Source organism: Zalophus californianus, chromosome 9 (assembly GCF_009762305.2).
Source record: "Zalophus californianus isolate mZalCal1 chromosome 9, mZalCal1.pri.v2, whole genome shotgun sequence".
NCBI lineage: Eukaryota > Metazoa > Chordata > Mammalia > Carnivora > Otariidae > Zalophus > Zalophus californianus.
In genome coordinates, this window is record NC_045603.1 from 124,245 (window position 1) to 145,855 (window position 21,611).

General features: G+C 50.1%; 1 protein-coding gene across 3 annotated transcripts; it reads left to right on the forward strand.

Moving 5' to 3' along the window:
- Positions 1-13,024: 13,024 nt before the first annotated feature.
- On the forward strand, positions 13,025-16,458 carry ARSA (arylsulfatase A). Of its 3 annotated transcripts, none has more exons than XM_027595735.2 (9): positions 13,025-13,231; positions 13,699-13,951; positions 14,141-14,381; positions 14,499-14,717; positions 14,792-14,961; positions 15,254-15,378; positions 15,471-15,598; positions 15,811-15,913; positions 16,014-16,458. In XM_027595735.2, the coding sequence occupies exons 2-9, from the start codon at positions 13,734-13,736 to the stop codon at positions 16,331-16,333; spliced, it is 1,524 nt and encodes a 507-aa protein (XP_027451536.1). In that variant the 5' UTR covers positions 13,025-13,231; positions 13,699-13,733; the 3' UTR covers positions 16,334-16,458. The 3 variants fall into 3 exon arrangements, with proteins under 3 accessions (XP_027451536.1, XP_027451537.1, XP_027451539.1); XM_027595736.2 differs by having other exon boundaries at positions 13,025-13,203; XM_027595738.2 differs by lacking the exon at positions 13,025-13,231 and adding an exon at positions 13,311-13,481.
- The last annotated feature ends 5,153 nt before the right edge of the window (positions 16,459-21,611 follow it).

Sequence of the window (21,611 nt, forward strand, 5' to 3'; positions counted from 1 at the left end):
GGTCCCAGGGCCCAGGGTCCTGGGATCAAGCCCCGCATCGGGCTCCCTGCTCCGTGAGAAGCCTGCTTCTCCCTCGCCCACTCCCCCTGCTTGTGTTCCCTCTCTCGCTGTCTCTCTCTCTCTGTCAAATAAATAAAATCTTCAAAAAAAAAAAGACTCAGCTTTTTATTTTGCTTATCATCTGTATTTTCTATTTTGTTTTATTCTGTTCTATTTATCTCTACTTTTTTATTGTGTTATGATTCTTTTTCTAATTTCTTGAGTTGGATATTTAATTCAATTTTTAGTCTTTCTCTTTTCTGAGAGTAAGGTTTTAAGGTTATACATTTCCGAGTGGCACTTTAATGTCCCTTAAGTCTTGATAAGTAGTATTTTTAATTTCACATTGTTCTGATTTTCTAATATCAATTTTTTTGGCTTGGAAATTGCTGAAAGTATGCTTACTTACATTTTCAAATGTATACTAGGTTTTTTTTTCTTTTTGAGAGAGGACTAACCTTTAGTTATTGATTTCTTATTTTATTGCATTATGGTCAGAGGAGGTGTTCTGCACAATACTGATCTTTTGGGATTGTGTGAAGACTTTCTTTGTAGCCATGTACATGGCTATATTGGCTATTTCTATAAAAATAGCCAATATAGCCTGTTCAATAGGAATTGTTGGATGCAATTGTTGGATGCAAGGAGATATAGATATATAATCTCCATTATATCAAGCTTGTTAACTGTATTATTCAAATATTCCATGCCTTTTCTAATTTTGCATATATATTTTTTGCATATATATTTTTTTAATTTTGATTATAAATTACCAAAAGAAATGGGTTAAAATCCTATTTTATTGGATTTAGCTACTATTATATTGGTTTTAGCAATCTCCCCGTGAAATTTGCCAGATTTGATTTTACATTTTTGAGACTTGGTTTTTAAGTGCTAAGAGGTTTAGGATTATTATACCTTTCTGATAATTATTCCTTTTGTTATTATACAGTACCGCTCTTTATCCCTAATAATGCTTTTTGCCTTAATCTTGTTTTTTCTAGTAATTAATCTACCACAGCCCTTTTTTGTGAGTGTTGACCTCATATGTCTTTTTCCATGCTTTTCCTTATATCTTAGGTATGCTTCTGATACATAGTCTGTGTAACTAGATTTTTTTTAAAAATCGGTCTTATAGTTTTTGGCCTTTAATGGTATATTTACTGTGATTGATGATAGGTTTTGATAGATTTTTACTGTCTTATTTTGTGTTGTCTATCTTTTTTCTCTATGCTTCTTTTTCCCCCCTTCCTGTCCTCACTGGATGGATCAAGTGCTCTTTATTCCCCTTCCCCTCAACTCCCACTGGCTTGGAAGTTATGCATTCTCTATCACTTTCATAAATACGCTTAAATTTTCAACCTATCTCTGCCTGCCTTCTAGGTAACAATGAGGACTTAGATGCTTTCACTGTCATCACTCCTCTCATTCTCTTGTCCCTGTCATTTTGCCTCCTCATTGTCACGCTGTTCAGCAGTGTGTGCTGGTTTAGATTTGGCCACATGGGAGCCTGTTTCTTCACTCACTTTTCCTTCGAGGTTGCAGTCTCTTCTGCCTGAAAGCACATACTTGAGATATTTTTAATGAACGTCTGGTAGTGAAAAATTCTTTCAGTCTCTGAAATGTCTTATTTTGCTCTCTTTCCTGAGTGATAATTTAGCAATGTAGACTTCTAAATTGACAATTATTTTGCTCCCAGTATTTTTTTCTCTGTTCGTGCTCTATTCTGGGTAATTTCCCAATTCTGACTTCCACCTCATTAATATTCTCTTTGTCTGTGTTTAATCTGCTGTTCATTCTCCCCATATTGTTTTTTATGGAGTTTTCAATTTCAACGACCATTAGATTTTATTTCTAGAAGCTCAATTTGGTACATTATCAAATCTGCTCACTCTTTCTTTATATTGGCTTTTATCTTTTTTTACTTAATGCAATTTTAAAATATCTTGTCTTTAATCATTTAAAAATATTTATTTTTAAATTTCTAGTCAATAATTCTATTATATGACCTTTTTGGTGGTCTAATCTTGCTCTCTGTGGTGCCTACCAACTTTCACTCATGGCAGATTATTTCTGTGAGAATTTTGTAATTTGAAGTTATGCACTCAGTTGGGCCTATGTTTATGTGGGGATCCTAAGCAGCCAAATGTGTCCCTTCAGAGGAGTACCACTATCCCAGGACTACTTTTATGTTAATTTCCCGGTTTGGTGGTCCTGGAAACTACAAAGACTAATATAACTCACACCTCAAACCAAAACTGGTTTCAAGAGCCAATAAATTTCCCTTCTAGGTTGAGAGTCCACATAATGGCCAGGTTGGAGGGCTGTCCTTGGAGCAGGTGCCTGGATTAAAATCCCAGCTCAGGCTCCAAATACCCACATGGCCTGGAAAATCTACCTAGCTTCCCTAGGTCTTTCCTGTGTCTCCAGAGCACCATTCCGCACTCTGATAAGTTGGAGATGATGGTAGGTACTGTATCATGCCCCATTTATTCTGGCCACATGCCAGGTCCTGTTTCAGTCACCGGGTATAAGGCAAGCACTTACCTTCAGAGCTCACAGGTTGGCTCCTGGCCTTCTGGGCCATTGTGCAGGCTAGGCGAGATAAGTGGATATGAAATGCTTACCATAGGCCTGGTACACAATAAACACTCTAATTGTTATTAACATCATAAAGCTAATTCAGATTTGGTTTCTGTCATCTCAACCCAAGAGTGCCTTCTAAAGAACATTCTTCATATATGGTGGCAAAACTTGGAGTGATGTGAAGAGGTGACTGATCTTTGTTGTATATTCTTAGAAAAAGCATTGGATTTTAAATATTATTTTAACAATGAAATTAAAAGTCAGAAATATCTGCCTAATTAATTTCACATTCGGGATTCCAATTACCTTTTCCTTCAAGACTGTGAGTTTTACCCACATGTTTACCTCTCCCCCGCAAAGGTCACTGACAATTCAAGAACTATGTGGGTTTTTTATTATGATGATAAATAATACATAACATCAAAGTTACCATCGTAACCATTTTTAAGTGTACAATATGGTAGTGTTAAAAAGAACGATGTCTATTTTTAAATAATAAATCCATCCCTGTGTTGGAAGACAGGCACATAGATTGCGAATGGAATAGCAGTTTACAGGCATCTCCAGAAGACATAATGCAGAAGGGATCGGAAGGTGGAAAAGCCAACAAAAGCTGAATCATTGGCTGCATAGATGCAAGGACAGGAAGGCTGCTGGGGGAGTAAACTGTCTCAGCACAGTTGGACGCTGCTGGAGTGGGGTGGGGTTCACTGAGTCTAGCGGTAGGGCACTGAACTGCTCCCTATGTACAGTGGAGGGGGCAGGAGAGTCCTCTGGGCCAGAGAAGTGGACTGTCACTGCAGAGAGGGCTTAGGTTTAGAAAAACAAAAAACAGTGGTCCCTAGCCGCCCTCCTTCTCAACTTTCTCAGTGACAGGGCAGCCCTGGCCTACTTTCTGCCAGAGTACCCTTCCACCTACTCATCCCTGCCCTCCATCCTGAAGGATGGAGCCCTTCTAGGGATGAACTTCACTCTTCCTTCTTTTTGTTCTGTGTAAGATTCCGTTTTATGAAAATACCACATTTGGAGGCACCTGGGTGGCTCAGTCGGTTAAACATCCAACTCTTGATTTCAGCTTAGGTCATGATTTCAAGGTCATGAGATTGAGCCCCGCATCAGGCTCTGTGCTGAGGGTGGAGCCTGCTTTGGATACTCTCTCTCCCTCGCCCTCTGCCCCTCTCCCACATGTGTGCTCTCTCTAAATAAATAAATAAATAAATAAATAAATAAACAAATAAATAAATAAAGCTATTAAAGAAAAAAGAAAATACCATATTTTGCCTATCAGTTCATCTGTTAAAATACATATTTGGGCTGTTTCCAATTTGGGACAATTATGAATAAAACTGCTACGAACATTTGTATGTAAGTTTTTGTGTGGACTTTTGCTTTTGTTTCTCTTGGGTAAATACTTAGAGATAGAATGGCTATGTCTTATGGTAGATATATGCTAACTTTTTGAGAAATTGGCAAGGAGTTTTACAAAATGGTAGTATCATTTTAAATTCCAACTTTTTCCGTTTCCTCCACATCCTTGCCAACACTTGGCATTGACTGTTTTTTTTTAATTCTAGCCATTTTAATGGATGTGTAGCAGTATCTTCTTGTCTGTTTAAATCAGTTGATCACATATATGCAAGTCTATTCCTGATTTTCTATTCTTTTCCTTCAATCTACATTTATACTTTCACTAATATCAGATTTCTTAATTTCTATAAAGTCTCAAAATCAAGTAGTATAAGCCCTACAACTTTGTTCTTTCGTAATTTTGTGGGCCATTCTAGGTCATTTTCATGTCCATATAAATTTTAGGATCAGCTTGTCAATTTCTACAAAATTTTTTTAAAACCTGATGGGAATTTTATTGGTATTGAATTACATCTATAAATATATCTAGAAAGAATGGATTCTTAATATTGAATCATCCAATGTGTGATCATGGTAAATCCCCTCATTTATTTTGGTCTTCCTTAATTTATCTCAGCAAGGCTTAGTAGTTTTCGGTGTCGAATTCTCACACATTTTTGTTAAATTTATTCCTAAGAATTTGTTATTTCACATTATTGCAAATGAAAATTTAATTTCATTTTTTATTTTTAGAGCTTTTTATTATTTTTAACATATAGTGTTATATTAATTTCCCATGTACAATATAGTAATTCAACAATTCTGTATATTACTCAGTGCTCATTGTGATAAGTGTACTCTTAGCCCCCTTCATCTATTTCACCCATCCCCCTAACCCACCCCTCCCTTCTGGTAACCATCACTTTGTTCTCTATAGTTAGTACTATTTTTTTGTTAGTCTCTTTTTCTCTTTGTTCATTTGTTTTGTTTCTAAGTTCATTTTATAATTGTTTGTTGCCAGTATATACAAATACAACTGGTTTTGTGTATAAACTTGGTAGCCTGTAAACTTGTTAAACTCACTTAGTTCTAGTAGCATTTTTATAGGTTCCTTAGGATTTTCTACATAATCATGTCATCAGCAAATAACAAAATACTTTCTCCTTTTGAATTTTCTGCCTTTTATTTCTTTTTCTTACCTTATTGCAATGGCTAGGACCACCAATACAGTGTCATGTAGAAGTGGTAAGAGCAAGCAGCCTGGCTTTCCTCTCAGTCATGGGAGGAAAATGTTTGATATTTCACCATTAAGTATGATATTATCTGAAGGTTTTTTGTAGATGGCCTTTACTAGATTTAGAAGGTCCTCTGCTATTTAATAAAATCTTAAAAAAAAAAAAAAAAAGAGTCAGATGCTTAACTGACTGAGCCACCCAGGCATCCCAGGACTTTGGTGTCTTGATGACAGGTTGCTTGCTCACCCCAAGTTCTGACATTGCTCGTGTCCCTCCAAGTGATCCCTCACACACTTGCCTCCCAGTTCCCCAACCTCTCACCTCACTGACTGCAAAAGCTAGGATTTAGGTATAGATTACAGACTCATGTACAGCTAATTTCAGCAGAAAGGGATTTAATACACCAGGATTAGTGCCTACAAAGTCATTGGAAAGACTAGAAGAGAAGCACCTAGTCTGAGCTTCCAGAAATGCACTCTCTCCCAGCAACACATAGAACTGGTCCTCTAGGGATTTACTCTTTTTGCCACAGTTGACAAACTGAGGTGTTGGAAAGCTGGTGCCCCAACTCCTGGCCCCAATAGGCCACACCTCTCAACCCCTTTTGTATCTAGGTAGGGCCACGTCACAGAGTTCTGGAACTGATACAAGTAGAAATGATATGTGCCACTCTAGGCCTGACCCATAAATGCCTCCTACTCAAGCTTGCATGCTTTCTCTTCACCCTTCTGCTTGCTGGATGGAGGTATCCAGGATGACTTTAAATCCACATGTTGAAAATGGCAGCACTTCCTTTGTCCTGGTTCCTAAATGACTATATGGAGCAGAGAGCACCCCCCCATCCCTGCCAATGTTGCAAACTGGACAAGAAATAAACATCTGTTGTATTAAGTCCCTGAGGTTTGGGGGTTTAGCGATCAAAGTAGCTGATGTTTCCTCAACTGATGTAAGAGGGGAGCCCTAGAGGCCTCCACTGGGCTTCCTGCCTTGGAAGTCCTTGCCTGGACCAGCATGTAGTGTTGCATTGGCTGCTCAATATATCTTGACAACTGGAGAAATTAATACAAGATAGACTCACATATCTACTGTGTCCACTGTGAGATGGACTGTGGACCAGAATGCATATCTCACTTGATTCCCAAAGCCCCCTGCTGATCAGTGAACTATAGGGACACCAGAATGTCTGGGAAATGGCTTTAGCTCAGAACCAGTACCCAACAATCTCTGAAAGCTTCAGGTGTGCACCCCCCCACCCCCCCAGTGCATAGCAATCTTGGCAAAAGGCCACACCTCCCTTCAAGGGAGGCCATAGGGAAGACTTAGCATAGCCTTGGGTGTTTCCGCCAGGTCTTTCCCTCTGGCAGAGGGCTCAGGGTCTGTGAATGACTCATGTCCAGGAATTGGAAGAGGAGCTGGAGTGACTTTCCTGCGTTGTGAGTCAAGTCCAGGCCAGTTCCTGAGACCCAGGGTCTTTTCACCACTGCCCAAGCCTCCACTGGCAATCCCCTCTGTGACCTGGAGGGTGACTCCATGGCCAATGAGCCAATGGTCTCTGAGTCCACACCCTTCTGTTCGACCATGATGACCACACTCTGCCACCCCATTATCTCATTTTGTTTCCTCTCTGCCCTACAGCAGCCAGCCTCCCCAGAGCCTTTCAGGAGTGTTGCTGCTCCCCTCCCTATTCCAAACTACACCCCTTAATATCTTGGTGAGGGGATGTCCTCCAGGCCCTCTCAGAGGACACTTATGGGACAACGGAGCAGGTCAAGCATAACACCTTCCTGTCTCGGTCTTTGGATGCCTTTTTCTCCATTGCCAAAAAGAAACAACAGGCTCCAAAATGGAGTCGCTTTTGCTAATCCCCAGCAAGACTTATAACCTAACCTAATGGCAATTCCAACCTCTCCCAGTAGTGGAATTTCAAACCAGTCTGGAATTTGCTGGTCAGCACAGTGAGGTCATCTGAGTGATGAGACCCCTGCCTTCCCTAAAGGAAGGTGACCTTGCCTGACGCAATCCACTCTTTTAATCTTCCTTGTCGCCCTTTCCTCTGCCTCTAAAATCATTCCATTGTGTACAGCTCCTTGGAGCTCCTTCCTCCTTGCTGGATGGGATGCTGCCTGATCCAAGAATCACTGAATAAAGCTAATTAGGTCTTTACATTTATTCAATTGAATTTTGTTTTTCAACACCATTAAACCAAGTTTTCAGCATCTCAGCTTCATCACAGGGGCTGTTGTGAGCCCTAGTTTTAATTACTAGTGCACAGTCAACACCATCCCGGTCCCTCAGATCCAGAACGTGTGCTCACTCTCAGTTCTACCTGATTTAGCATCATCTTCCTCCAATATCCATTCCTCGGGACTTTGCTGAAAGAGATGTGCAAAATGGTACAATTATCTTGGTGTCTAAGTCTTCTCTTCTGTGTTTACATTAAATTACCCCTATCTCACCCTGGAAGGCTAGACTGTGACCCCCTGAGGGGCTTACACCACAACCTTATCTTCCTCAAACCCTGGGACCCATGCAGTAACAGCAGCCCCCAAGGCCAGACCTGCACCAGGCTCTGCAGTGGGTGTCCCAGCTGCCATACACATTGAGTCTAGCGTCTGCTGCTAAATATTGGATCTCCTTGAGAAGATGCTCATTCTGAGCTCCATCCAGTTCCTTGAAAGCACTGGAAAGGAAAAATTGTCCCACACCTGGTCTGGGCAGAGCTTCAGAAATTAGCATTCCTGATGAAACAAACATGCAAGGATCTGATGAACTTTAATGATGGCATAATCTGTTTTGGGAACCAGTCACCAGCCCAGCTTAGTGTCATTCACAGGTAAGTGATCTGTAACCAGAGGTTGTTTTGTATCTAGACTAACAGTGATTCTCCTTCCTGCTATGAATGAATCTTTGAAGTGGTCTCTCAGAGGCTTTCCCCTTGCATGCAAGATTAAATAAAACTTGACAAACTTGACCCCTGCTGGTAACTCAACTGACAAGTTTTCTTTATCTCTCCACCTTGTTGTCACCCAGGTAAGCCCTATCTTCCCTAGCCCCTCTGTGGAACACCCTCCCTGTCTGGAAATCCTCATGGGCCCGGCCCGGCCCCACCATATGATGACAATAATGGTAAGAATAATAATATGGACTTGCCACATGCCAGCCAAGGCTAAGCCTTGCTTATGTCAACTAGTTCGTGCCCCCTCCTTGTGAGCACAAGAGCAGCAGCTCACAACTGGGCAGAGGGGTGGGAGAGGATGCTTGAACACCAAGGAAGGCCTCACTGATAGAGTGACGTCCCAATGGACCTGAAGGAGGTGGGGAGCTAGCCAGGCTGGTATAAGGTCAAAAATTTCAGATAGGGATCAGCAAGCTCAGAGGCCTGGAACTAGAGGATCCCTACTGATCTGCACTGAGTGGGGCAGGGGGCAGAGGGACAGCCGCACCCAGAGGCATACCACTTCACACCAGCCACAGCACTCCTGGGCAGGAAATCTATCTGCTCAGAACTGCACCCCCTTTCTGGGAGCCCTCCCATCATCCTCTCCATTCCAATGGATGACATGAGAGCCTCCCAGTTAGCATCTTGTTAAAGAAAGAATTATTCACGACACTTGTTAAAATGGTAGGGCAGTTGGTGGGAATGCAAACTGGTGCAGCCACTCTGGAAAACAGTATGGAGTTTCTTCAAAATGTTAAAAATAGAGCTACCCTGTGATCCAGTAATTCCACTAGTGGATATTTACCCAAAGAATACGAAAACACTAATTCAAAAAGGTATATGCACCCTGTGTTTAATGCAACATTATTTAAAATAGCCAAATTATGGAAGCAGCCCAAATGTCCATCGACTGTTGAACAGATAAAGAAGAAGTGGTATATATAGGAATATTATTCAGCAATCAAAAATAATGAAATCTTGCCCTTTGCAATGACATGGATGGAGCTACATATTATAATGCTAAGTGAAAGAAGTCAGTCAGAGAAAGACAAATATCGTATGATTTCACTCATATGTGGAATTTAAGAAACAAAACAAACAAACAAAAAAAGAGACAAACCAAGAAACAGACTGCTATCTATAGAGAACAAACAGATGGCTAGCAGAGGGGATGGGGTGAAATAGATAACGGGGGTTAGAAGGACACTGACCACAATGAGTAGTGAACGATGCGTGGAACTGCTGAATCATGATGTCGTGCACCAGAGACCAATACAACACTGTATGTCAACTAACCAGAATTTTTAGAAAAGCATACATTTAACCAGTTAAAACAGTAAGGTGCGCTTAATTCAGGACCATCACAGTAGGTACACAGACCATGGGGATGGAGTTTTGTGGTGTGGGCTCAATTCTGATCACAGCAGGGCAAGTGAGCATCTATAGTGATAGGGTTCAGAACATGCTGCCTCAAAATATGACACCTCACATGCCGAGTATTTTAAGCTGAAGTAGTTTGAGAAAACAGCAGAAGCAGGAAGGTCACTCTGACCTCCCCCTCCCTTGTCCCCTGAAACAGATCATCAAACCCTCCTGTGAGAGGTACCCTCCCTATCCCCAGAGAACAGGAGCATCCTTGTGCCAAAGACAAAGGGAAGAATCCCAACAAACTGGCCTCGCTAAACTTCCCCAGTTGACTTCACTAACCTCGTACTCTTTAACCTGCCATATTCTTCCACAGCTGTCCAGTCCCCATCAAACCTAGCATAAAATACTCACGTTTAACTCTTTCTTTGGGTCATTTCCTTATGAAGCTTCCCATGTCAGGTAAAATTTATAAAGTAAAACAAATGTGTGGGCTTTCTCCTGTTAATCTTTGTCAGTTTTTCAAACCCAGCCAGGGACCCTATGAGGGTCAAGGAAAACTTGACCTATAATAGCCAAGCAGCAAGTGGGGGTCAGTGGAAAAAACTGACTTTTTCACTAAGAAAAAAACATCAGTGGTGAGGGGGGTTCTGGCTAAACCAACCTACCAGGATTCTGGCCAAGGACAGACCAGGTGATCAGACATCAGCTGGAGGTGGTAGGGGGGTCAAGGGACACCCACCGCTGGGTGGCCAAGTCAGTTAAGCATCTGCCTTCAGCTCAGGTCATGATCCTGGGATTCTGGGATGGAGCCCCATGTCAGGCTCCCTGCTCAGTGGGGAGTCTGCTTCTCCCTCTGCCCCCTCCCAAATAAGTAGATAAAATCTTAAAAACAGAAAGAAAGAAAGAAAGAAAGAACGAATGAACCGGATCGGATATCGAGGGTGGAGGGTTCTTGCTAAAACCAGGATTTACAAGGAAGTGCACAGATGGGCCTAGGAGAAGGTTAAGGAGCCTGACTAAAGTTGGGTCAAGCAAACCTCCCTCCCTTGGTTGAGACATGCAGCCACCAGCAGTGCCCTTCTGGAACTGGGGCCAACCACACCACATCAGGGTGGCTGTGGAAGAGGAAATACAACCTGGGTGGGCCAGGTCAAGGAACAGGAACAATGGTTGCTGAGGGCAACAAGGGAGGAGTTGAAGGCCTGCACAGATGGCATCTGATGTCCTGGGTCCCCACATCAGCCAGTCCCAGGAACCACTGCAGAATCCCTTCATGTGGGCTGGGTGTTCTCACTGAAGGCACTCACCCCCCACCCACCCACCCCACACAGGCCCAAGAGACAGAGGCCTCTCCTCCCTTGTCCTAGGTACAGAAAGACAAGACCAGCACCTCTCATTGCAAGGCCCCTCTCCTAACTGTGGGCGTCAGTTCCAAATTAGCAATGTCCCAGGCGTCCAGAGCCGCATCATGCACGCTGGCAGGCTGCCTCCCATCAGGGCTCTATCCCAAGCTGACCCTCCTGCCAGCTTCTGCAGCAATGCCAAGAAAGAACTCACATCTCCAAAAGACTCAGACGCCTGCCGAGGCTTGGCTTTGAACAAACATAGCTGGCAGCACACAGAACTTCCCCCACCTAGAGGTCAGGGCTGGGCTGGCTCAGCTGTCCCGTGTGCACACACCTGAGCAGCCTTCAGGAACCGCAGGGGAAGATGCCAACCATTTGCATAACATTACAACCACAGGCAGGCTCTTCCCAAGAATCAGGGCAGGTCCTCGGATGCCTGGGGTAGTTTCCAGCTTGCTGCTGAAAGGGAAGAAAGTGCTTTTGGTGGAGTCCTTTTAAACTCCAATTCATAGCGCCGACCAGCTGTGATAGCTCCAATTACAGGTTCAAAGATTTCTGGGCCATGGAAAAACTTCCTGTCCTGGCCACTCAACCCCATACCACTCCCACGCAAAGGCCCAGAAACCACCGTGGAATGTGCCACCAAGGGGATGGGTTGCCAGAGACTGGACCCTTCCTTTCCCCACAAGGTCAGCAGCAAGCCTTGACCACAACCCCGAGCCCCATCTCTGAGAGTCCCTGCCCTTCGAATTTTGCTCCCCCACACTCCCTCTTGTCTTGAGCTTTCATGTTTCATCAGGAAAATACCAGCTCCCCAGCCAGGACTGGGCTTCAGTGGAAGCTGTGTCCTGGTCCCCCACCCCAGTCCCCAGAGGCCATTCGGACTGCTGTCCACTCTCCCATTGGTTCCAGGCTCAGGAGCCACAGAAAACCTCCTCAACCAGAAATCAAGGTCGTGGTCTTCCTGAGGTCAGAGGTCCCAGAGGGATGCCCTGAGCTTGTGGGGGAAACTGAGGCCAGAAAGCTGCCCTAGAGAGTTTCCTGGGGTACGGGGAGCTGCCCTAAGGGAGCTGCTGGCTGAGGGCCCCAGTTACTGCACTGAGTAAAACACCCGCCTAACCATCCTCCTGGGTACTCCCTCTGACTTCGAGATAGCTAAACCCACTGGGGAGCAAAAAGGTGAAGTCATCCGTCCAAGGTTATCCAGTGACGGAGCCAGAGCTTACTCATCTCCTCTGCCAGTGGGTTCTTCCCATCGTGTAACCCCAAGGCAGGCCAGACCCCATATACCCAGACACACACACACACACACACACACACACACACACACACTACACACCACACATGCACACTGACACACATACACACCACACACGCACACTGACATACACACCACACACGCACACTGACACATACACAACACACACGCACACGCACACTGACACACACACCACACACACACTGACACATACGCACCACACGCACACAATACACACCACACACGCACACTGACACACACACACCACAATACACACCACACACGCACATGCACACTGACACACATACACACCACACACGCACACTGACACACACACCACACACGCACACGCACCACACACGCACACTGACACACATACACAACACACGCGCGCGCGCACAATACACACCACACGCACACACGCACATGCACACTGACACACACACATTGACACACAGACACGTGCAAGAAGGGGAAAGGGTTTGAAAGAATTTACTATCTCGTGTTTCGAGAAAAGCGCCGGAAGTAACGTTGGGGGGAAAGCCAGGAGTCAGTGGGTTCCACAGCCTTCGTTCTGCGTGGCTCACCCAGCGATGATGCCCACAACACCCCCTTGCGCTCAGGGCCTTTCCAAAAGGACCCGAGTCTCCCAGCTTGAGGTTTGGGGGCCCCGCCCGACTCCGCGCACCGGCCCAGCCTGGCCCGCGCCAGCCCCTCCAACGGCCTCGGGATGAGAGGCGGGGCCGAGCGCGCGCCCCCCCCACCCCCGCCCCCCCGGATCACCAGACCCCGACCCCAAGCCCAACCCCGACCCCAAGCCCAACCCCGACCCAGTCCGCGCCCGAGCAGGCCCCGCCCCCGCGAGCCCCACCCCCCGGCTGCCGCGCGCGGAGGGTCACGGGACCGCGGGGCGGGGACGGGGGCGGGGCGGAGCCGAGGCGGAAGCGCCGGCGGAGGGCACCGCTGCCCGCTGTCCCGACCCGCCCCTCCTCGGCCCGGCACTACCCTCGTCCAGCCGTGCCGGACCCGGGGGTCAGTGTCATGTGACTTCTGTCCCTGACCACGAGCCTGAGCCGTAACCTCTAGGTGAAGAGAGTCAGATCGCCCGAATCAGGTGTCCTGGTCCCCGAGGGTCTCCAGGGAGTTATACCGCAGGCTACGGTCTCCTAGGTTCTGTTGAGGTCAGGGGTCTCCGGAAGTCCCCTGAAGTCCACTGGGACTTCAGGAAGGGGTTGTCTGGGTCGAGGAGTATTGGGGTCTGGGGTCTCAAGAAGGGGGTAGTGCCTGGGTCTGGTGTCTCAGGGGAGACGTAGTGCCTGGGGTCTCCGGAGGATAGTACCTGGATCTGGGGTCTCAGGGGAAAGGTAGAGGCTGGATTTGGGGTCTCAGAGGAGGGTAGTGTCTGATCTGGGGTCTCGGGAGGATAGTGCCTGGATTTGGGGTCTCAGGGGAGGGTATTACCTGGATTTGGGGTCTCAGGGGAGGATAGTATCTGGATCTGCGGTCTCAGCAGAAGATAGTGTTTGGATCTGGAGTCTCTGAGGTAGACCTTGCTGGAGCCAGTTTGCTTTCCCTCCCAAGGGTCTCTTGTGCCGGCCCCATCTGTGCTGTGTGCCATGGTGGCACTGTGGGCCCTTGCTCTGGCCTTGGCCATAGGCCTGGCCATTGCTGGCCCACCTAACATCGTGCTGATCTTTGCTGATGACCTGGGCTATGGGGACCTGGGCTCCTATGGGCACCCCAGCTCCACCACCCCTAACCTGGACCAGCTGGCCGCAGGGGGGCTGCGCTTCACCGACTTCTATGTGCCCATGTCTCTGTGCACACCCTCCCGGTAAGTGAGGAGGCAGGGGAGTCAATACAGCATCTCCCAGATTCACTCTGGGCTCCAGTGGGGGAGGCAAATGCTCTGTCTCTTTGGAGAAGGTCACGTTTCTTTCTTCCTCCCTCTCTTCCCTCCTCCATGTGTCCACTTCAGCCTCAGTTTCTCTCTGTCTCACGGACTCTGTGACTTGTCCTATAGGGCTGCGCTCCTGACCGGCCGACTCCCAGTTCGGATGGGCCTGTACCCTGGAGTTCTGGAGCCCAGCTCCCGAGGGGGCCTGCCCCCGGAGGAGGTGACCCTGGCTGAGGTCCTGGCTGCCCGAGGCTACCTCACAGGGATAGCTGGCAAGTGGCACCTTGGGGTGGGGCCTGAGGGGGCCTTTCTGCCCCCCCACCAGGGCTTCCATCGATTCCTGGGCATCCCATACTCCCATGACCAGGTAGGAACCTCCAGGGCCCTCAACCACCCTCCTCCCCACCTCCCACCAGTCCCCTTCCCCTTCACCCCTTGAGCCCCACCCCACAGCCCAGACTCCTGAATGGAACTGCTCCACCAGGGCCCTTGCCAGAACCTGACCTGCTTTCCGCCGTCCACCCCCTGTGATGGCAGCTGTGACCAGGGCCTGGTCCCTATCCCACTGTTGGCCAACCTGTCCGTGGAGGCACAGCCCCCCTGGCTGCCAGGACTTGAGGCCCGCTATGTGGCTTTCGCCCGTGACCTCATGGCTGATGCCCAGCGCCAGGGCCGGCCATTTTTCCTGTACTACGCCTCTCACGTGAGTGCCCTTGGCCCTGTCCCCTGAGCTGCCCTTGACTCCTACCCAGCGCTAACTCCTGTCTCTGCCCACAGCACACCCACTACCCCCAGTTCAGTGGGCAGAGCTTCTCTGGGCGCTCAGGCCGAGGGCCATTTGGGGACTCCCTGATGGAGCTGGATGCAGCTGTGGGGGCCCTGATGACAGCTGTGGGGGACCTGGGGCTGCTCGGAGAGACGCTGGTCATCTTCACTGCAGACAATGGGTTTGCTGTGGCAGGGGGCGGGGAAATGCTGGTTGATGCCTCACCAATGGGTCACTGGAGTCTTCCCATCCTGGCTACTGGCCGAGGACATATGGGCTAAGGGTGTCTGAAGAGATGCTGGCTATGTTCTGGTGGCCCACAGGGCATGAGGGAGGCTGGGGGTCACAAGGGCATGGAGGGACCCAGAGGGGACAGGCATGTGCTGGCCGTTTTTGTGTGCAGCATGTAACCCTGGGGTGGGGTCACCAGAGGTCACCCTGAGCCTCACTGACGACTTCCTTGTATGTCCCAGGCCTGAGACCATGAGGATGTCCCATGGCGGCTGCTCTGGCCTTCTTCGTTGTGGAAAGGGAACCACTTTTGAGGGAGGTGTCCGAGAGCCTGCCTTGGCCTTCTGGCCAGGCCACATCGCTCCTGGTCAGTCTTCAGGCCCTCCCCTCATGAACCCCTGGCCCCACCTCCCCAGCCCTGATGGCCAATGGAGTGATCACACAGCCTTCTGCCTCCAGGGGTGACCCATGAGCTGGCCAGCTCCCTGGACCTGCTGCCCACCCTGGCAGCCCTGACAGGGGCTCCGCTGCCCAACGTCACGTTGGATGGTGTTGACCTCAGCCCCCTGCTGCTGGGCACAGGCAAGGTAGGGTTCACAACCCTGAGACCCTGGCTCTCCTGCTCCAGCCCGCAGAGCCTCTGTGGAGTGGCATCCAAATGGTGTTGCCAGTGGGGCTCCTGGGTGGGCAAGGAGCAGCTCCATATCCAGGGCCTGACACAAGGCTGATGGCTCCGGATACATGCAGATAAGTGCTGGGGGACCCCCGCCCACCCTGTGATCCCTGACTTTGCCCCCAGAGCCCCCGGCAGTCTCTCTTCTTCTATTCGGCCTATCCAGACGAGGTCCATGGGGTCTTTGCTGTGCGGAGTGGAAAGTACAAAGCTCACTTCTTCACCCAGGGTAACTTCCTCACCCCGGCCCTGCCGACCTTCCTGTAGCCCCAGAGCCTGGACCCTCCTCCCCTTCTTGCCCTTTGCACAGACGTGTCCCCCCCCTCCAGGCTCTGTCCACAGCGATACCACGCCAGACCCTGCCTGCCACGCCTCCAGCCCTCTGACTGCCCATGAGCCCCCGCTGCTCTTTGACCTGTCTGAGGACCCTGGTGAGAACTACAACCTTCTGGGAGGTTTGGCTGAGGTCGCCCCAGAGGCAATGCAGGCGCTGAAGCAACTTCAGCTGCTCAAGGCCCAGTTTGATGCTTCCATGACCTTCAGCCCCAGCCAGATGGCCCGGGGTGAGGACCCTGCCCTGCAGATCTGCTGTCAGCCTGGCTGCACCCCCCGGCCGTCCTGCTGCCACTGCCCAGAGCCCCAGGCCTGAGAGCACAGGTGCAGGCCAGCCCAGGGCGCCTCAGCCCACCCAGGCCTGGCATGGTTCACTGCTGTGGTGCGTGTGTGCGGAGGTGCTTTGTACCTGATGATGCTAATAACACCAGCTGGTACTCATAGGTGTCATAATTCATCTAATCCTTACGACAACCCTGAGGTAGGTGCTGGTCTGCCTGTGTTACAAATGAGGAAACTGAGGCATGGAGCGATCCAGCAATTTGTCTGAGGTCACCCAGCTGTAAGAGGTTGGGCAGGGATCTGAACCCACCACCGTTGTGATTGTGTGTCAGTGAAAGCTTGGTTCCTGAGTGTGAGCGTGTCCCTTCACGGAAGCTATAGTAAGTGCTTTTGTGTGCCAGGAACAGGGTGGGGTGGGTGTGAGGGCATGGTGGACAGAAGACCCTGAAGTTGCAGAGCACCCAGGAGCACCTCCTTGGAAGACGCATTCCTGGAGACACCAGAACTAGGGCGCCGGGGCTCTTAGCAGAAACCTGTCTGAAAGCGGGTGATGATCTACACATTCCAGGTGGGAATAAGGGGAGATAAGCTCCTGAGATAGCTCCCCAAGCTCTGCCTCTGCCCCTTCCAAAGCTCTGCGTTTTCTGCCTCCCCACACATTTCCTGGCCTCTCCCCCCAACAGACAAAGGCATACCTCAGGGTTGGTTCCATCCCTGCTCAAAACTCTGCAGGCTGCCCATGGTGCTCAGAATTAAGTTCAAACTCCTTAGAGGCCCTGTACCCTCTGAGGCCTGCCCTCCTTGGCACCCAACAGCCCTCAGCCCTCAGCCCTGGCATGCTGGCCTGGCTGTCCTCTGTGGGGCCAGCGTGCTCTGTCAGTGGCTCTGCAGAGAGGACTCCTGACTGCCCACCTGTACCCACATTCGCAGTGTGTAGGCCTTGTAGTCAGTCACCTTGTGTGTGTGCTCATGGCAGGTCCACACATGCCCCATGTGGTCCCTCAGGCCTGCCTCGGGTGCTCGAGGGCAGCATCCACTTCCCTACTAATAGACCCCCGCTTTTCCAGTGTTGGGCAGAGGCTTGTTGACTAGCAGGTACAGCCTCTCCCTGACCCAGTCTGAGCCAGTCACAATCCAATCCAATGATTGGGCCAGGAATGGCATGTGACTAAGAGTCCTGGTCGGTGAAAGGTCAGTGGCAGTCCACCGGGATGCCTGGGTCCCCTGCAGCATTCTTCCTCTGGGAGCAGTGAGGATGGTGCCCTTGCTGCCCCTGACCAGACATCCTGCAGCTGCTAAACCAGTGTCTCCAGCCATCTACCTCCAGAGCTCGCAATATAATAAACCTGTTTAAGTCACTGCTAGTGGGTTACCTGTTACTTTCACCCCAAAGAAGTCTGGCTGGAATGGGACATGTGAGTGGGATGTATGGCGACCACATGTACGAGTGCAGGCGGTCTGGGAGAGAGCCTGGGCTGTCAGACGCGGTGTCCTGAGGCCCACACTGGATCCTCCATGTGGCTCTTCCATCACTTCTGGGCTGGTTCAGGGGCTCCACTGACCATGCCCCAGATCCTACTGTGCCTTGGGGCTGCCCCCATAGGGCAGTGGTTTCCTTGGAGACCCTTGCAGCCACTGATGCTGGCATAAGGAGGCCCCAGGTGAGCTGGGCGTGCCCTCCCCCTGTAGGCTGCAGCTTCTCTTCCAGTGGGGTACACAGTCACCTCAAGGTGCCTTGGTTCCAGAGTGAGGACTGAGGAACTGGAGCAGGCACACCGTCTGTGCATGATCTCCAGAGACCAAACACTCAGCAAGGACCACACCAGCGCTCACACCCACGCACAGCCCCAGGCACAGGGGCTGCTCCAGGCCCGCTGCCCACCGGGCTGTTTGCTCGGCACCAGGTGCTGTGCATAGTGCTGGGGCGCAGATCACCAGAGGGGACGCATCCCCGTTCCCATGGCACTTCTTGTCTAGCAAAGGGTATGGGCGTCAACCCTGAGATCGCAGACGGGGGGAATCCCAGCATGTTGGGGGCCCCTTGTGCCTGGGTGAGGTTGGGGGGTGGAAGCATGGTACGTACATAGGAATAAAGCAATAAAGCTACACACTTAAGTCGTCACGTGTGTATTATATACTTCAAGAGAAATGAGAATTTCGCAGATAAATACCACAAAGGAAGAGTGCGGGTCCTCTAAGAGCATAATCTTTGGGGGAGAGGGGGTGCAGAAATCATTGATACATCAGGGATGCTTCTCTGTTGGCTGAGATCTGAGGAGGGGTGTTGAAACCTACCCTCTGCCTCCAAGGTTTGCGAGAGGAGCAGACTCTCTCACCCTCTCAACCCACTTTTGGTTTTGCTGTGAGGGCTTTTGGAAGCAGAAATACTTTTCTCTCATCATTTAAGCTGCTCCTCATCCAGTCACTTGTGTGCACACGCACTTGCAAACATGCACGCATACATGCTGAGAGACGTGCACACAGCACACACACACACTTGTGGCCCCAGATGCTGTCTGCAATGTCCCTGCACTTCCCTTTCTTCTCTGCTGCTGTCGATTTAAAAAACAGCCCCTTTTCCTGTGAGTTAAGATTCATCCATTCACCAGAATGGTGGCTTTCCATCCCCACAGAGCGACTTCCTCCCGCACCCCAGTCTCCTCTGGGAGGAGCTCTGTGGGTTTGGAACGGACAGAACACGCACACTGGTGCTGCCGCTTCCCTTCAGGTGCATTAAGAAGGAAGAGTGGCAGGCAGAGGGGCTGCACCTGCAGGGAGACCACCCCTCCCCCTCCAGCCCCCCCCCACCCCGCCTTGCTCACATGCTCGTCTGTCCCCCAAGTGACCAGAAGGGGGAGCAAAGGGGATGTTTCCATGGAATAATGCTTAAATTTGCCTCTTCCCTGAACCACGTACTTGTTAGAGCAGCCCAGGCAATGCCTGCAATCCCAGGCTGAGTTCTCTGTGCTCATGCAAATCATGTTTTAATCATGGCTCTACCTTGTTGCACCCTGACCCTGCCTTTCAAGGGTCTGATGTGTCCTGTCACCTCCTTGACCTCAGGCCTGGTGCAGGGTTAGCAATAACAGAGGGAGGACTGCCTTTACGTATGCCTCGCCCTCAGCCTCCTCGGCTTGTGTGTGCAGGTTCCTCCTCTGAGTGGTCACAGCCATAGGGGCAAGGTGTGACACCCCCCCCCCCGCACAAACTGCATTTTCCTGGCAGCCCCATACCCCCCCCCCCACAGCAAGGAGGGAGAGCTGAGTCTCTCTATTCAAGTGGTCTCAGAAGAAAGGGACCCAAGGGAGAAAGGGGTCTGGGGTGCCATTTGAGTTGACAGGAAAGTAGGGCCCTGGAGAGAGCAGTTGCGGGGGTGGCCTGGCCCAGGACTCCACACAAGAGCGGAAACCTCTCCGCATCACTTTGCAAATACTGTAACAACGTGGTGCCCAGAGCCCGCCCTCCCCAGGGAACACCCAATGCCCAGTGGGAACTGCAGCGCTCCTCTGACCTGGAGGAATCGAGCCCGCATCGGGCTCCCTGCTCCTCAGGGAGCCTGCTTCCCCCTCTCCCACTTCCCCTGCTTGTGCTCTCTCGCTCTGTCAAATAAATAAAATATTTTTTTTTAAGTTACACCAATTATACTTGATTTCCTATATATACACCAACCTAAAATTAAAAAAAAAAAGTTATCCAGAGTCAGTTTTTATAGTTTGGTTGTGACCACAAAATGCTAACTGATACAGAAGGAAATTAAGTACTAACCCCCACCCTCCTAATCCCAGCAAATGAGGGCTGTCGGGGAGAGGAATGGTCCCTGCCATCCACAGCCATCCTGGGTCCCTGCCAGAGGGAGGGGTTTGGGGTAGACATGAGGCACAGCCCTGAGGGTCCACCTGTGCCCATCCTGCCAACCTTGGTGGGGGGGGGATGGTGCATGCCTGGGGAGGAGCCGTGTCTGAACAGCATGACCTCCTCCTCCTTTGCCACCCCGATTGGACAAGTCACCTACCCTCGGATACCTCCCCATGTGAGCTGCACAGTCCAGTCCCTACATGGAGTCCCTGAGGAAGGACAGGGCAGGGTCTTGGTGGCTGGTTGTGCTGAGCCTGCTCATTCTGCTCCCCTTCCCAGGAGCTTCCTCCATGCCCCTCTGCTGACCACAAGTGCATGTCAACCTCATGCAGGATGCCCCAAAAAGAGTGCAGGCGAGTCATGCACTCCAGGGTTAGCATGTTCTGTGTAGATGAAGGCCAAGGAGTGGTGGGCCCACCGGGCATGAGTGGGGTTCTGTGGAGGTGGGGCTTTGCGCAGGGCAGGCACCAGACCCCTATGTGCCAGGGGCCAACTGCTCTAAATCTGCACAAAGGAAATAAAAAATAAAATCCAGGTTTCCCCTTTTTGCCATCAACTCAAATGATGGCTAAGACAGCTTTTAGGGTAAATTGTTTACTCCTCTTCTCTGCCAAGCTCTGTGTGTAAAAGGACCTCATTCACAGGTATGAGGGGGCAGTACTCACTGCAGCTGACTTTGGACTCAGTGGGTGCCACCTCAGGACAGGAACCTGGATGTGAGACCGGACCTGTCTGCTGGGTTGTACGCCAATTCCACAGAACATGACCCAGGCAGTGGGGGTGGGGGCACACGCAGGGAGAGCTTCCATGCTATATATCAACTCCTGTCCTACACGCACCTGCACAGGTCCCACCACACCTGTGTCCACACCTGCAAACCAGGTGAGGCCTGCTCACGGCGGTGGTTTCAGGGGTGAGGAACCTGGTACCCCTGGTCTGTTCAGCACCAGGCCAGTGTTCCTTAATATCCCCTCTTCAGAGGGGGTGCCACTTCCTTCCTCATCCTAGGAGGGTGGTCTTGGATCCCTGCTTGGGGGGTGGAGAAGGGTCTTCCCACATGCCCCCTGGTCATGGGTTTTGCTCCCTGTGCCTCTTTTGAGGAGGTCAGAAACACTGCTCAGCTTTAAAGGATCCAAAGTTGGAGGCAGAACTTCTGACCTCTGCTGTGGCTGGCTGGGTGATCCTAAGAGGACTTGCTTCTTCACTCTGCTCTCAGCCTGCCTATGAGCTGCTCTGAAGGGCAGAAGGTGCACACTCCTGGGGCATCCCTCCACCTGTGGGGGCCAGGAGCCAGCAGGTAAATATTCCTGTTTCTCATCCTTCCGGTGATGGTTCAGGGAGGCCTTGAGTTTGGACTTCACACTGGCTTTTCCTCCCCACTGCCTCCCTCCTACCCACTCCTCACTGCAGCATTCTGGGGGGCTTTTGCAAGACCAGCTGCCCGCCCCTTTGCCCTT